The 16950-nt window shown below is 42.0% G+C and overlaps 3 protein-coding genes across 3 annotated transcripts; 1 reads left to right on the top strand and 2 right to left on the bottom strand.

Annotated features, from left to right (window-relative positions):
• Positions 1-733: 733 nt before the first annotated feature.
• Positions 734-6003, bottom strand: LOC146388615 (kelch-like protein 24). The gene is made up of 12 exons (XM_084926024.1): positions 5873-6003; positions 5247-5549; positions 5018-5152; positions 4749-4940; positions 4478-4621; positions 4098-4284; positions 3525-3671; positions 3271-3399; positions 2208-2384; positions 1962-2108; positions 1709-1874; positions 734-1541 (listed from the first exon to the last, which is right to left on the bottom strand). The coding sequence occupies exons 2-12, from the start codon at positions 5535-5537 to the stop codon at positions 1385-1387; spliced, it is 1872 nt and encodes a 623-aa protein (XP_084782150.1). The 5' UTR covers positions 5538-5549; positions 5873-6003; the 3' UTR covers positions 734-1384.
• Positions 6004-8212: 2209 nt separating this feature from the next.
• On the bottom strand, positions 8213-11033 carry anks4b (ankyrin repeat and sterile alpha motif domain containing 4B). Its single transcript, XM_084926026.1, has 2 exons — positions 10740-11033; positions 8213-9753 (listed from the first exon to the last, which is right to left on the bottom strand). The coding sequence occupies exons 1-2, from the start codon at positions 10898-10900 to the stop codon at positions 8655-8657; spliced, it is 1260 nt and encodes a 419-aa protein (XP_084782152.1). The 5' UTR covers positions 10901-11033; the 3' UTR covers positions 8213-8654.
• Positions 11034-11945: 912 nt separating this feature from the next.
• Positions 11946-16716, top strand: slc25a17l (solute carrier family 25 member 17-like). Its single transcript, XM_084926027.1, has 9 exons — positions 11946-12714; positions 12888-12948; positions 13320-13386; positions 13644-13798; positions 14064-14180; positions 14273-14418; positions 14587-14682; positions 15331-15416; positions 15524-16716. The coding sequence occupies exons 1-9, from the start codon at positions 12640-12642 to the stop codon at positions 15669-15671; spliced, it is 951 nt and encodes a 316-aa protein (XP_084782153.1). The 5' UTR covers positions 11946-12639; the 3' UTR covers positions 15672-16716.
• Positions 16717-16950: the final 234 nt, after the last annotated feature.

Genomic DNA, 16950 nt, shown 5'->3' on the forward strand with positions numbered 1-16950 from the left:
GATCACGCGCTTCTTGTCCTTCACCCATTTTCTTCTTTTTCTTGCGGTCGGTGTTTCTCCGCTTCACCTGGAGGTGAACGTGTCTCCTTAAATAGATAAATGTGGGTGTGGCCGTGTGGAGATCGCACGTAGGCAGCACGAGCCCGTCTTTAAATGTTCGTGGAAACTTTTTTCGCCGTGCGCAAAAAAAAACAAACAAAATGTGCGTAAAATTAATTATAATTATATGATTATAAAACGTGCACACCGCCGTGCGTATGTTAGGAAGTCAGACTGATTTTGAACCAACAATGTTCAATCTGCATGCAGCCACGCCCCCGTTTCTCTAAAGAAGGAAACACGTTTGTGTCCAGGTGAAGCGGAGCAAGCGGTGACAAGAAGCCTGAACCAGAAAAGAAAGAAAGAAGAAAACCAAAAAGAAATTTGACTGGTAAAAATCAATTCTATAGACAAGAAACACATCAAGAGCCTCAAAGTCTTCTGTGCAACTGAAAGATTTCAAGATTGTAATATTAAACAAACAAATCTTAATTTTAAAAACAAAACACCATTAAACATGCTGACTGTATCTACTGCTGCTATGAGATGATGATATATGATTCTGATCTTGGGTATTTGATACTCTTTAAAAATGTCAATGTAGCAGGAGTGCATTCATCAATACTTTCGATTGTTTTCAGGCTTCATTTGTAAAAAAAACAAAAACAAAAAAAAAACAACTAACCCACCCGCATTCACAGTAAAGAAGTAAACATCTTTATTACAAGTCATTTTCACTTTAATTCACCAGTATGCATGACGCACATTACAAAAATATACTCAACATATAACAGGTAGTCAAGACAATCACTAAGAAGTTCAATGTGTAATTACAAAAAACACTCACATGTACACCTTTGCCCCGCCCACACAGGTAACCTTCAAAAACATTCATAACTGACTCTTTGGCCCACAGAGCTTTTTAAGAGGACCATTCTAATCTTATCAACCTCCAATAAATACAGTCACATAATACAAAAATAATCCCATTGGCTGGGAAAACATCCAGATTGTGGCGCTCGGACAATAAAACAACAACTAAAGAATGTTCACATCATACAGAGCGAGTTTAGACTGCAGACATCAGATCATTTATGTTAAATCACTGCACCTCTGCTGCCAAGCCACAAAAGAAAGGACCCCAAAGTGATTAAGACTTATTCCACAGGCTGTCACCAAACAGGTCCCAGAAACAGCTCAAGCAGCTCAGTGCCAGTTCCAGGCATCACTCCCCAGCACGCCAGTCTTCGCAGCTCTGAGTCTTGTAGCGCATAATCTCCGAGGAGAGTGCAATTTAAAAAAATAAAAACAAAACCACAGGAGATTTCCCATTTGTTGTCCTCCCTCAATTTTCACTGGGCGTCCCGGGACTGCTGCTCACTTGAATGTCCTTTCTAAGCCGGAGAGAGACGCAGCTGAGCCAGCTGCGGCTGGTAGGCATCTCCCCAACAATCTCCCACGTGTCCGTCTCGTCACAATACCTCTCGATAGTGTCGTGATATCTGCACGCAGAGCGGGATCAGCTTTAGACAACCTCATTGACCTCTCCTGTGTTTAATCCACAGGAATTTAACCCCCCTTTTCTTAATATTTCAAATAAATGTGAGCTCTGCAATCGCCTGGAAAACACGAAATTTACAGGCAACTTCTTTTCTAGAAAGCTCCTCACCTGTCCCAGCCCTCTTCTCCTCCCAAGACGTAGATTTTGCCATCCACGACAGCAGCGCCGGGCCGATAGCGTCGTTCCTTCATGGGGGCACACATAGTCCACTGGTTGGTCTTTGGATTGTAACACTCCACTTTATCTGTGTTCTCTGTCGAGGCATGCCATCCGCCTACAAAAAAAGGATTTAACAGACATGACTGCACTTTTAGGAACCAGAACAAAGCACAGTTAATGGGCTGGATGATAAGTTTGTTACCTATGATATAAATCTTTCCTTTAAGAGTACAAGCAGCTGATCCAGAGCGGGCAATCTGCATGGGGGCGACCTCTGTCCATACTGCCGTTTTAGGGTTGTACACCTGTGCCAGATCTGTGCCGTCACCATCCTCTAGGACCGCACCACCTGCCGTGACACATCCCAAGTGAATAAATACACTATATAGAATCAAAATGAACAAGAAAAAAGAAAAACCCTGCATGTGTAAAAACCTGCGTTTCCTACCAGTAACGTAGAGCAGGCCGTCCAGAGCCACCACTGCTGGACTTGTGACGGCCATCTTCACAGACTCTGTAAACTGCCAGGAGTTGGTGTGGGGGTTGTAGCACTCCACCGAGTCCAGACGTGAGCGTCCCTCCCACCCTCCCACTGCATACACAAAGCCATCAAGCATCACCAGGCCTGTGGGGAGAAGGAACAGTGGCTAAATAAACATTGTTGCTATTAAAAACAGTCCTTCAGTTTACAGTTGGACATCTCATGCCCCGGTCTAATTTTCATGTTTTCTGTCCTATTCATTAACCATTACAACGACAGATGCTCATTAACGTAGGTCAACATTTGAGTTAATAAAGTCAGTATATGTAGAAGACATCACTATTAGCAATATTAAAGTACATTTAATGCTCAGTTTTAGACTTATTTTCCACTTATGGAGGCGCATAGATCATAAGGGCACAGCTATGGCCACCTCAATCCTTCTGTTTGGGAGGGGCAGCCAATCAGATAAAAGCTGGGTTAGAGGGAGAGGAAAGGAGGTAAGACAGCTCATTAAGGGTCAGTTTGAGATAAAGATTTTGAACTGTGCATCATGTAAGGTAGTGGTGCCAAACATGAGGCCCAAAGGACAGAATTGGCCCAGCAAAGACTGCAATGGGGGCCACTGGAAGGCTTTGAAAAAAAAATGTGAATGAGTGTCTCGATTTTGAACTTATAGCTGTGTTGTCATAAGTTTTACAGCTTTTTCTATTGATTAAGACGTCTACTATTGCCATTCATACTACACAAAGGCACTTATATCAAAGCACTTTCCTGCTTCTCAGCACCAAACAGCAAAAAAAAAAACAATTAAATGGCAGAAAGGGACCCATTTTCTACTATCTGCTATGGAAATGTCTGGATTCTCTTTTTTTTTTTTTTTTTTTTAAAGTAGGATTATAACAATCAAAAGACTCTTTTTGGAGCTACTAGAATCAAACAAAGTTAGGATAGTTTATGGAGTTCTTGAGAAGCAAAATAGGGTAACGTGGCTGAAAGACAGGAGCTGTAATTACCAAGACTCCCTCACCTAACTCCGAGCGAGCTACATTCATGGGTGCCATTTCCATCCAGGAGTCAAAGCAGGGGTCGTAGCGCCACATCTCTCTGCTGGCTGAGCCGTCGGGAAACTCTCCACCTGCCAAATACAGGGTCGAATCTACAGGCGGGGACAGGGAAGAAAGGTGATTGGATAAGCAGAAGTACACATTTTCAGCACTTAAGTTTATCTGTGCATTTCAGAGTGTCTTAACCCATCAGGCTGAGTTTTACTGACCCCCTCACCTGAGACCACCAGCCCGTGTTTGCTCACGGCGAAGGGCAGGCATGCCAGGTTCTTCCACTGGCTCGTCACGGGATCGAAGCTCTCGACGCTGCGCAGCACCACCTTGTCGTCCTCCCCGCCAACTGTGACTATCACTTCAGCGGTTCCTGTTTCCGTGGCAACAGGAGTAGAGGAAGAGAGGAGTGAGCCACATATGTTAATGTAAAAGAAAAAAGCAGCCTGTATGGTACAACATAAGAGTGCGTGGAGCTGCCAGCCATTTAATATTCAACTTCCACTATTCGCTTGATTTGCATCTGGATTAGGCTAAAACTGTTTGGTCCACAGTTTGATAACACAAACCGGGAAAACCAGCAAACATCTAAAAACCTGGAATCCAAAATCTTTCTTCTAATAGAAGAAAATAGACCCAAATAATCGTCTCTCCATTGAATAGCCGAGCATTCTTAAACCCTTGCGGAGTATGAGGACGGGGAGACAGATACACACTAACAAATCACCAGGCTGACAGAAAATAGTGCAATGCTAAAAATTAGCTCTTTGATTCAGACGTGAGTGTTTTTTATTTTTACCAGTGGACCTGCGAGGCCTCGCTCTCGGGCAGTAGAGCTCTCCACGCCGGTCCTTAAGCAGCAGATAGTCCTTGGCCTCAGAGATGAGCCTCTGGCAGACCTGGCTCTCCTTCACCACGTCCAGAGACTCAATCACATCATGGAGGTAATAGGGGCTGATGAGAGGCAGGCGGATGTGCTCCAGGACCTTTGAGGAACAAAAATGGAAAGGGATCTGATGGGTGGTACTCATGAGCAGCTGCTGTGGTCATGGATTTTCATTCATGGAGTATGGCGCCCCTGATAACAGGATAGCACCAAACAGCAAAAATGTATGAACCCCCCCCCTTTTTATTTTTAAAGATAAGCCTGAAATTACCTGCTAATCACTCTCCTCTCACCTTTTCAAAGCTCTGTTTGCGAGAGGAACATTTATTCAACCACAGCATGGCGGCCTCAAACACAGTCTCCTCTTTGGGCACGTTGAGGAGATCGCTGGCAAGGATTTCCGTCAGCTTGTCCACACACAGAGACAGAAACTCCTCCTGGAGGAAGACAGGAAGCGCCGAGAGTTTGATTATTTATGTGAGGGCACAGCTTTGCATTAACAGTAGGTGATACAAGATTACCTCCTTCACGACTCCCTACTCTGGGTTTCCATCACACCCTCACCTGCTGACAGACTGTGCTGAAGTGCTCAAGGATGTAGTCCATGCTGCGTTTCTCCAGCACCTTACAGGAATGCGCCTCAGCAAAGCAGTGAATCCCCACACAGTTCATCTCGTCCATCTGACGCTCCATGAAGCGACAGCAGGCCTCTCGGACCGCCATCACATCCAGCAGGTTGGCTGCTGCCAGCAGCGCCTGGACACAGATCACTTTCTAAGCATGCACGCGCTTCACGAATGACGGCAATGAAGAGGCGTGAGAAGATTCACTACCTGCACGTTGGCTTTGGAAATGTAGACCTCTGATGTGTAGGCGTAGCTCACCAGCATGCCAATCATCTGAGGCTCAACACCATTGATGGCAACACGCTCCTGCTTGGACTCTATGAGGTCAGCGGAAAACATCGCCTAAGGATAGAGAAGGATGGAGAAGGAAAACACATGATTCTAAAGGTGGAGTCGTTTTCAGTATGGACATACCTGTGAGGAAAAGTGCGTTTACCTGGAAGTAGGAGCTGAAAGATGCCAGCACTATGCGGTGGCAGGGGAACTCCTGTCCTCCGCAGCACAGAGTCACATCACAGAAGGCGTTGTTGAGCCGCAGGCTGTTGAGGCCCTGCAGGACTGTGTTGGGGTGCCTGGTCTCCACAAACAGGTAGTCCTCGCTGCTCTGGGGAGCAGGGACAACGGCAGCAGTCGGGCTGGCTTCCTCCTGGACCTTAACGGTGGCGTTGATAGAGGAAGGCAGGAGCAAACCGGCGCTGACGGAGATTATTTCAGCCATGTCTGCCATTGCAACCCAAGCCTGGGAGGCAAAATATCACAGTTAGCACTCTTGGACGCAAACTAAGACAATCAGAAAACGGGTTGAGACATAGCTGGCAACGCAAATCAGCCTCGCAAAGCACTAATTTGAAAGTGAAATGCGTGAAAGTCGCAGAAGGCTGCAAAGCAAGGCGGGGAGAGAGGACCCGAGATTGTCTCACTAATGAGGCTTAGCTGTGAGGCAGCGGCCAAAAGAAGCGGCTTTGTGCCGAGCCAGACTACTCAGACAGCTCAAGAACAGATATGCGATCCACACACAGGTGAGATTAATCACTCAGCAGCGGAGAGACCAAAACAACTCACCTGTTACACATAGTCGTGACTGCTGCGGAGGACTACTCGCTCTCCCACATACCAACCAAACCAGCTTCCGGCAGTCCTGAGCAACATTAAACGCCTCTCGCTGCAAGCCACGCCCACACACACCCGGCAAACGTAAGAGTGTTCACCCCCATGTACTTCCTGCTTTGTTTGTTCATCAAAGAGTGACACACACATTTTCCCTACTTTTTTTGTTTTGATATTGACTATGTGCACGTTAGCATATGCTACTTCCGGTGCGGAAACTCCTGTGGGGAGCTTTGTTTCCGGTGTCCTATTCGCGTCTGGTTTACGGTCCAAAACAAGTTAAGCAAATGAATGAATCAAGCGGCGATTTACATTTCTATAGATGTCTTGGGCATTTACCCAATATATCTGTAAATGATGTTCATCGACTTGTCGATATTTTTCCCCCGCGCCTCAGAGCAAAAGAGAAAAGGGATTCAAATGTTATATTTCTCAGCTGTCCCTCGTTTATCGCGGGTGTTATGTTCTAAAAATAACCAGCGATAGGTGAAATCAAGTAGCCAATTTTATTTTTTGACGGTGCAAAACGTTTCGTGGACATACAGTACTGCACTTCAGAGTCACACTGCTAGCGATTGATGCAGCGATTCTGTACTGTACAGGAGAGACGTCACGGAGGAGATCGTCTGCAGCGATCAGGACGCAGGACACAATGTGACGTAAAAATAAGCATGCAAACTTGCACTAAAAAATCCGCGAAACAGCGAGGTGAAAGGTGAACCGCGTTATAGCGAGGGACCGCTGTAATTTTGAAGGTAAGTCACAACATACCCTTCGTAAATACTAATGTATAGAAAACGTTACCAGAAATCATTCATTTTTTGTGTGGCTTTTTTCACGGTTTGTTAACATGCTGTGTAGGTGTGTACTTGACTAGCTGATATCGACATAACGGGGGAAACATCTGGTTTGACTATTCTTCACCTGTAGTTTGAATGCTGAACATTTGCCTGTTTAAATCATAAGACCAGTCATTATACAGAGATGTGCTTCTGAATGTGGACGATGTGTCTTCTGCATGCAGTAATGCAGTTCTGCTTGTGTTGAGTGATGTAAACAACTGATCGATCTAAACGCTTTAAACGTCAAAATTGATCATTAGATTTTTTATGACACAACAGTGGTGAGTGTTCCCACCTTCTGCTCTTTGTAACTTAACGCAATCTTTCCGTTTTCGAGTTTTGGACATGATTTTGGAGTATATCTTCGCAGTAGCGATTGACCGCAAAGTAAAGCTACCGGAAATGCACAACCCCACATCCGGTCTCAAACCAGGAAGTTAGCATTGTCTCGTGCACATAGTCAATTGCAGAGCAAAATCTGATCGTTTGCCAAAAAATATGATTTCCGGTATTTTCTAAAAAATGTATGCAAACTGTTGCGAATGACTTATTGGCCTACAATCTGTGAAACATGTCAAAATCATCTCTCGTGAATAATGTCACGTCATTTCGTGTGTCCCTTTTTTCACCTCCTCCTAAATATTTCATGTACTTTAATCGGTGCTCTTTGTATATACGCTCACTGGTGATGCAAGAAGGAGCGTTTCCAGAGGTCCTTCCTCCCTGCAGCTGTCAGACTGTACAATCAAAACTGCTCTCAACAAACACAGATGTTTACACCAGCGCTGTAACTTGCACTAATCAACCGAACAAATACTACTTTTATAACTTGCACATTACTTTTTCTCAATTTATATATACTAACTTATTGTAAGTTACATGTCTACTTTTTAATGCACAGGTACAATACACAATCTGTACTTTTCTAACTTTTCTAATTATTCTTAACTATTTAAACATCTTGCAGTATCCTGCTCTGTTTGCACAATACAACCTGGGTTTGCCACTTATCTGTACTTTAATTTTAATAACTGTACAGTACTCTGTTTTGGTAACTATTATCCATGATGTAAATATGTAAAAAAAAAAATTGTGTGTGTTTCTGTTCAATGTCCTGTGTCCTGTTCTGTTTGTATATGTTTTTTTTGTTGTTGTTGTTTTGTTTTTGTGTGTGTGTGTGTGTGTGTGTTGTTGTTGTTACAACCAAATTTCCCCTTGTGGGACAATTAAAGGAGTATTCTATTCTATTCTATTCTATTCTATTCTATTCTATTCAGGTCACTCCATTGTGTTTACTAGTTCACCAGTTTTAGCCTGCCTGCTTGTATTTGCTGTGAGTCATTTAGTGGCTCCTGTGCTTGTTTTCCTCTCTTTTTTGTTGTGTTCGTAGCAGCTGTTGTTCCTGTCAGGGAAATTTTAAAACCCATTGGGAAATATTAAACTGGAGAGACTATCGTGCGTGCGCGTTTTGTTTATTTAACAGGTGTGTTATCTGAGGTCGACATGATTACAATAAAACATTCAGCTGCACAAGCAAATCATCTGTGTGCCATATCACCTCATATGTGGAGAAAGTCAGCCAGCAGGTCAATACCAACACTTTATTATTTATTATTCTTTATTTTTCTTCCCATAATTATTCTTTTCTTCTCTTGTTTTAAAACCAGATGTATAAGATATTGTTGATATTGTTGGTTGATGCTGCCATGCCACTTTTAACTTGATATAACAGTTATACACGGAACATATTGTCATAATATGATCAATAAAGTTCAATCTGTAGAAATGTTGGAATTTTTCACTAGTTTGCTGAATCATGTTTGTTTTATACAGAAATTGAACTGACAAAAGGCTTATTTTAAATTTGGAGGATAAATAACTGTTGTTGTTTCAGATCACAAGGAGCTGTCCTTCATGACGCCTGCATTTTCCAGGGCCTTTCTTCTGCGAGCAACAGCTTCTAAGATCTTCTTCCTGGGTCCGAGCTGGATGTGGATCCCTTTGAGGTCTTCATCAGAGCAAAGCATGAGTGCCTCCAAGTCAAGGTGCTCTCTGTTGAATGCGGGCGTAAAATCTGGCAAGGAGATAGAGGACAGGAACACATCCAAAGGAGAGGTTTCCTCATCTTCATCATCATCCAGTCCCAGATCTTCCTGTTCCCACGGCAGTGCGTTGTCACCCGTCATCAAGCCAGAGGTGTCTTCGTCTGCCTCAAACGGCTCGCTTTGAACGAGGTAACCAAGGCTTTCATTGGCACTGCTGGGGATGTCGTCAGAGTCTAGCCCCATCTTCTTCCTGAACATCAGACCTCCAAGGCCGGGCCGATTGAAGATGGATTGTTTCACTTGGCCTCCATCGTCGTCGTCATCTCCGAAGCTGTCCATTTCTTCTAGCATGTTCTCGTCCTGCTCGCTGAAGACGTCCACAAAGTCTGGGTTCTCAGATCCGCTCTCTGGTTTGAGGAAGATAACGTTCCCACTTCCTTCTGATCTCTGCAGCGTGCCTTTGTCCTTCTTCCCAAACTTCTTCAGGAGTGTGCCTTTAATAGAGCCAACTTTATCGTCAGTGATGAGCTTGGAGAAGTGTTCGTTGACGCCCGTGATGGTGCCATCGTTTGACAGTGACGATGCCGTTCCTGCATCTGAAAAGGAGTTGCTTCCACGCTGCATTCTATCCATTTTGCTCTTGTGTTTTTTCTTCACCTTCTCACAGAGTTTCACGCGTTTCTCTGCCTCTTTTTCTGCCTCTTTCTTCAGATTGGCGACCTTTTTCGGATTATGGTTGGTCTGCTTTGCAGCAGCAGCGTCGAGGAAGCGCACACACTCCATGTGGTCGCGCGAAGCGGCGACATCCATTGGCGTGTGGAATTCATTGTCCAGAGCAAAAAGGTTGGCGCCGAAGTTGACCAGGAAGCTGAGGATGTGCATGTGGCCGTTACCTGCTGCATGGTGCAGGGGTGTGTTTCCCCAGATGTCACTCCTGTTGGGATCTCCTCTGTACAACACGAACACACACACAAGATTTTTTATCATTAGTGATGATATTTTGATTATTTGGCTATTCTGTATTCCTGATTTATACCAAACTCCATGCATAGTAGTTTTTCATGAATTTAGGGAAAATAATAAACTGATAAAAAATGACATTTAAAAAAATGTCAGTCCAGGAAATTAAATTAAAACAGAGAATAGATCCACATCCAAATCTAGCATATGACAAATTAAAGATGGGTGAAGTTAATTGGTGAGCTATTAAGACTTAAAGTCCTTTTACTGCTGCCCCCTGTCATGTTTTGATTGCTGTGTGACTGCTACACCTTGTCATAAATCCCAGTTCATGCTGCGTAATGACCAAAGAGGAAATGGTTTAGATAATCCTGGCCACGTAGACAAGACACGCTTTATGCCCATTGAAATATAAATAAAATTAAATAAATCTTATGCATTCTCTGAATCTCAGAAGTCTGTAAGAGCACTGTGCCAGATTTTGTATGGTCTTGGTTGTAGTGAAAGAGGGACGGAGATACATGTGGCGGTGGTGGCACGGCCTGGATGAACAGCTCTTTTGTTTTTGTGGGATGGATTGGGCTGGTTAAACTTTTGGCTCAGCTAATGGGAAATAAAGTCTTAGCTCATTAAAATGGAGTGAACAATAGCTGTGGAAAAAATCCAGATGAAGTGCCAAAAACAAACAAAGTACGTATGAGAAAGCATAAAACACACTTTATTTCATGCTGGTCAACTTTTGCTCTGTGAGCACTGTTCCTGGTTCCGCTGTAGATCTTAATCTTATTTGGTTTTATAAAATATAATATATTTAAATGAAAAGATTTTATGTCTAACTGTATGTTTTCTTTAGAAATGACAGAAAAATTACACAGCCTGAAGAAAACACTTGACGAGAACTCATATGTTCAGGTCATTCTGTGTTTTTGTCTCAGTGTAAGATGTGAGATGAAAGACAGGCAATAGAAAGCTTACTTTCTGCTGCATATGAGCTGAAGAGCACTGATATGTCCATGAAAAGCAGCCAGTATGGTGGGAGTCATGCCATCCTCATCCGGCGTGTTCAGGTCCTTCACCGTGGCCTCCTTCAAGAGTTCCACGTATCCATCAATCGCTGCTTTGTGGTACCTAGACATCTCTGGTAAGAAGGGAAAAGCTTGGAGAAAAATAAAAATCTAAGTTTCTCTGCGCTCCCCCGGCTAACGTCAGATGAGCAGAAGCGACTGCAGACCCAAGCAAACAAAGAGATGACTGGGCGTCAACGCACCAGCAGCTCGGGGCCATAAAACAAAAGCAAAGTTCGCTTCACTGCTGTGAGCTGCCCCATTTCCTCAACACTATAAAAAAATCCCTTACTGCGATTTCACCCAGAAAACGTGTTCACACACAGCAGGAGTTTCTGCTGTAATCACTGTTTCTTCACAGGTTTGGAGGCAAAAGCAATCTTTATGAAAGAATAATATATTGTTGTGGATTAGAATGACCAGTAAAATGAAAATGGAACATTATCTGTTATTTCTAGTTTTCAGGTTTTAGCTCGTTAGAACTCTAAATTTTTCATCAACATTTGTAAACTGATGTTTTTATGATACATTTTTATTCTGTAATTTGTAGAAAAGTATTTAAAAGAGTAAAAAGCGACATCGACTCCCTCTGTTACCTTGAATCAACTTAAAACTTGGAACATTCAACTTTTTAACTTAAAGCGTTTATACCTAAAAACTGTCTTAAGTATAATACATGAGTAAAGCTATTATTAACAAATTATTGCTCTATTCTATTTATATATCTATTTATCCATCTAATCTAATTAGATATTGTTAAAACTTTGGCAGACATGCTTGATTGGGTCATTAATTACAGCAAAAGTAAAAATAACACACTATACTTAAAGTATCAAATGTAATAAAAAACAGGAAAAATAAAGTATTTTTATTATTAATTATTGCAAACAGCTTGTGATTATTTAAATCATGTGTTAATCTATTTTCTTGATAAATTCATTTATTGTTTTGTTTGTAAACTGTTTTAGCAAGATGAATATATTAAATCAAGGTACACGTTCATTTTTTTAATACATGCAATTCAATTGTTTTCTTTACTTTTTAAAAAACGGCTGATTAGTCACATGTTCTAATTTTGCTACTTGTTTAGGTTCAAAATAATATTGCAGGATAGTTTTCTTTTTACAAGATATTATATTCATCATGGGAGCTCATCCTTAGAGCTTAGCGTTAAAAAGAGAAATTTCTCCATGAAATGAATTGGAGAAACTGTTGATGTGAAGTAACATGAAACGGAAGTGTATGCGTACAAGCCCAGATACAGTCCAGCATTTGAGTATGTGTATTTTACATAAGTGTACTAAAAAAGCATTAGTGTAAGTCTCTTAGATCGTGTGTTGTCATATCTAGATGATTATGATATCTAAGTCTGTCCCTTTAGGGGTGTGTCAGAAAAAATCTGGAAAATCACACATGCTGTGGTGACCTGCCGCAAATAAGGGCTGTAAAATGTTTTTCCACCACTTCTCCTTCCAGTCCAGTAGGTGGCTAATAAATTCTATGCTAAAGTTAATGGTTTACCAAAAACAGAAGAAGAAGAAACAGAACCGGCAGAAGAGTCAACAAAAGAAGAAGAAGAAACTGTCCAATCAGCGGCATCTTGGGAGGAACTATCCCCCCGACCAGTTTTTCACTCTCTTCTTTGGTTTCAGTTTCTTGTCGCTTTTCAGCTTCCTATAACATGAAGTTGTGAATAATTATTGTTTAAAACGTTTCCACTGTTCGGAAAACCCGGACATCTTCCATTGGGTTCACGGCAGTTACTTCCCGGTGTTTAGCTTGTGTGGTTGGACCGGGGAGAGCCTGCAGAGATGTCCGACAACGGTGGCTCGGCTGTCGGCCTCCTATCCTATGAGACGCTGGTTCATGCTGTGGCAGGTGCAATGGTGAGTAGCTTTGTTTCTTATTTATTTATTTTTTATGGGGGTTGGGGTATTATCCTTCTAATAGCAGGATAGCATGGTGTTGAAGAAACCACTTTAACCTGAACAATGGTGTTAGATGTTGTGTTTTCAGGTGTCAGTATGGATGTTAATGTTGCAGTGCATTGTCTTTTTAGGGGAGTGTGACAGCTATGACCGTCTTCTTTCCTCTGGACACGGCCAAAAGCAGACTCCAGGGTGAGCTGGGGGGCTTTATCATCTTGGACAGAGGTCACCTGATAAGCTGCAGAGTTGAAAGAGGTTTAACGCTGGGGTCATAGAGCAACCGTAACTGCATCCCAAAGAGTAGCGCACTGATAAATGTAGTTTTTATTTTACCTCATAAACAATCCATTTCTGTTTATGTTGTTTCACGTGTCTTTTTTTTATTGCAAAGCACGCTCATGTTCAGCTCTATATAAGACATAAAAAGGTGTGTTATGCCTTTCTGCTTCCACTCTTTTACATTCAACAAGCTGAGATAATGCAGTTAAACTGATCTTTGTGTGTCAAGTCATTGTCCGGAGACTCATTACCTGATTTCTGGCATATTTGTGTTTGTTTTTCAGTGGATGAGAAGAGAAAGTCGAACTCAACTCCAGTCATTCTGGCTGAGATAGCAAAGGAAGAAGGCTTGTACGTATAGTTTGGGAATTTAAAATCACTGAGGCTTCTGGTTAGAAATTACACAAGTTAAGCCTTGTTTTACTCTTATTTGACCACATTTATAATTTAACCAAATGTTATGAACCAAAACAAGGTAATCACAGATATAAACAGTTATTGAAAATAATTGGTAGCTGCAGCTGTAATCTAATCCATAGTTTAGGATGATGTTTTGGCCACATGACTGAAAACACAGTACTCAAATGCCTCATCACTACCTCTCCCAGTCTGTCACTGTACAGAGGCTGGTTCCCAGTTATCTCCAGCCTTTGCTGCTCCAATTTTGTCTACTTCTACACGTTTAACTCGCTGAAGAAGCTGATGGCATCTGGTCCAGGCCAGTCCAGACCTGGGAAAGACTTGCTCATTGGAATTGTGTCAGGTAAGTACTGACCTGATGGAAATTGTCTGAAAGACTTAATTGGATGCAAGGTGTCCAATTAATAGAGAAGCCTGTAGCACAAAAGGCAAACTTTTCAAAAGTGGAGGGAGTGACTGTGTGACAGATGCCTGGATTGAATGGATGAATCCTGGATTTGTGTGTGAAACGTTTGCATGCATGTATCCCATAGACTGTATGCAAAAGATGGTGATATTATCCTCTGGTTTGTGGATTCAAGAAACTTCAATATCTCTTGTTCATGTAGGAGTGGTGAATGTGACCCTGACCACTCCCATGTGGGTGGTCAACACTCGACTGAAGATGCAGGGGGTAAAGTTCAGAAACGAAGACCTCCACCAGACTCACTACAGAGGCATATTTGGTGAGTGCTTCATATCTGTTAAACAGGTCAAAACTTCTGACGTGCTTGTCTTGTGTCTGTGTGATTTTCAAACCTCACTGCTTCTCTGTCAGATGCTTTCTCACAGATCATAGCCAACGAGGGGGTGGGAACCCTGTGGAACGGCACTTTGCCTTCTCTCATCCTCGTACTCAACCCTGCTGTGCAGTTCATGATTTATGAGGCCATGAAGAGGAAGGCAGGCAGAGGAGGGAGGAAGGTAAGAAGACTTAAAGAGAGCCAGTGATGTATGCAATATTGCATTATTGAAGCTAATCAGTCAGCATCCTGTCGTTCCATAGCTGAAGGGCTGTGATCAGGAGGGACCCTGTTTAGACCAATCTAGCGATCAGTCACCTGACCTGTGAATTTTCGTCTTTTACCACAGATATCCTCAGCAAAGATTTTTCTTATTGGAGCCATTGCCAAGGCCATCGCTACCACTGCCACGTATCCTCTGCAGACAGTTCAGGCCATACTGAGGGTAAATACTCTAATACAGAAAATGTTATTCCTGTATTCTGTTTTTCAAAGATTAGGCTGATGAAGTTCAACATTTTTGCAATGACAGAAAATTCAGTAAACAGACAAAAACAACTACAAATTGTATCTGTGTAATTTTATGTGTGCCAAAAGCCGTCTATTACACTCTTACACAGGCAAAATGATGTTTCCTCAAAAACTAAAAACTAAAGTGGAACTCCTGGCTGAGTCTGGGACACAACATTGTGTAAATTTGACTTAATTTTGTGTATACTCCTTAGAAACTTTATTAGGGAAAAAAATTTCTGATCCGGTCCCAGTAGATAAGAACGCCTGCTACCAAAAACCATGCTACATTCACTTAAATCACATTTCTTTCCCATTCTGATGCTCAGCAGCAACTTCACTATATCACTAAATTAGCTGAGTTGCTGCAATGTGATTGGATGATTAGATATTTCTATTGATCAGCAGATGAACCGGTTTAAACAAAGTGGCCGGTGAGTGTGTATTAATAGAAACATTTAGAGAAACCAGAGCATCTTTATATGGTTAATACCATCAAACACTCAAAGCGAATATGCATGACTGGTAAATGATATAGAATCTTTACTACACATGCATCACTTGTTTTATGCTTTTTCATCAGTTTGGCCAGTATAAAAGTGACGCTGAGGGTGGTGGTGTGATGGGGAGCCTTTCTAACATTTTGTTCCTGCTCATGGACCGGATCAAGTGAGTGCAGCATCTCTAAAATTACACTATCTAGTCACTCGACTCACAACAAGCACATGTGTGAATATGTAGCAGTGGTCACAGTTGTATACCCGTGTTTATCGCAGGAAGCACGGTGCTCTCGGTTTGTACAAAGGCCTGGAGGCCAAGCTGCTACAGACGGTACTGACGGCTGCCCTCATGTTTGTTGTGTATGAGAAGATCGCTGCAGTGACCTTCAGAATCATGGGGATGAACAAGAAGCTGAAGCACTGAAGACGGCTACCTGAACACAGCAAACCATCAGTGCACTCATCCTCAGTAGGTTTTAAAGCCTGCTGATGCTATTACTAACATTATGAATTGTTTCTGTCGCATAGGCACGATAATATGATCCCGCAATGGTGCTTTGGGAGCCCCACATTCCTATTCCATTCCCAAATTATATAACAAAACCAGAGGGGGGTTTAATTATTGCTATTGTTAACCTCTAACTGTGAACATCTGTGCATACACATCCTCTCCACTGGTGCATTTCTCTTGGTTCAGCATGGTCCTGCAGGGACTAAAGTTAACTGAGTTTATGTGACAAAGAAAAACATACAGACATCATTTATTAGTTTGGTTTGCTGTATAATATCTTCTAGTGTGAGGCGAGTTAAACAGGTCCTGTATTGAGTAACTGTTTGAAAAGAACACCTTTCAAAGAGCTGAACTTTCTACTGTTAAAAAATAAAATTCTGTCAGGTGATGATTAAAAAAGAAAAACAGTTTAGGCAAAAGAACACAAATACACCTGTTTGGCCTCTTTCTGAGAGATGTTGGCTGCACTGAAAGACTGATACAGCTCTCGTGGAAATATACATGCTCTTTAAGAAATTACTGGTTCAAATCAATGGGCCAGACTAGCTGCTTTCCCCTGGTCCGATTTTTTTGTCATGAGTCTGCTGTAGTTTCATATTTCACTATAGGAGATGAATGATATTTGTCTTTACATTTTCATATGAATTTGAAAAAGTGTATTTCAATTTAAGACTTTTATCTTAACATTTGAGCTTTATTGCACGTGATGATAAGTTTACTGCTGCCTTAATCTAAACCACTGGGCCATTCTTTACATACACTTAAGCTTTTAACTGTGAATTTATCCAGTTGTGAAATCCTGCAAGATGGAAACCTCATTAAATTAATTTAATATAAATTGAGGGAAAAGCACAGTGAATATGCGTCTGCACGTGCTGCAGTAGTTGTAGGTACCAAGTGCCTCTGATTATGAAAAAGAAACTGTATGAACTGACATACAGACGAGTGACAAATTAAAGGGAAAAAAAAAGCTAAAATCTTAGTTGTGCGTCCACAGCATCAGTGCACCTCAGCATGTTTTCTTCAAGTCTTTGGACCTTTAAAGGTCCAAACAGTATTCTTCCAAAAGACACACCCTCATTATGTTGCTGGTGGTGGAGTACACCAACTAACACCTACACACAAATTTCTCTCAAATTAGCTTGTTTTGTGATCTTGTGACTGCAAAAGCTGTAGCTTCTGATTCTTACTG

This window comes from Perissodus microlepis, chromosome 4, assembly GCF_051167445.1.
Source record: "Perissodus microlepis isolate ML-2025 ecotype Zambia chromosome 4, ASM5116744v1, whole genome shotgun sequence".
Taxonomy (NCBI): Eukaryota; Metazoa; Chordata; class Actinopteri; order Cichliformes; family Cichlidae; genus Perissodus; species Perissodus microlepis.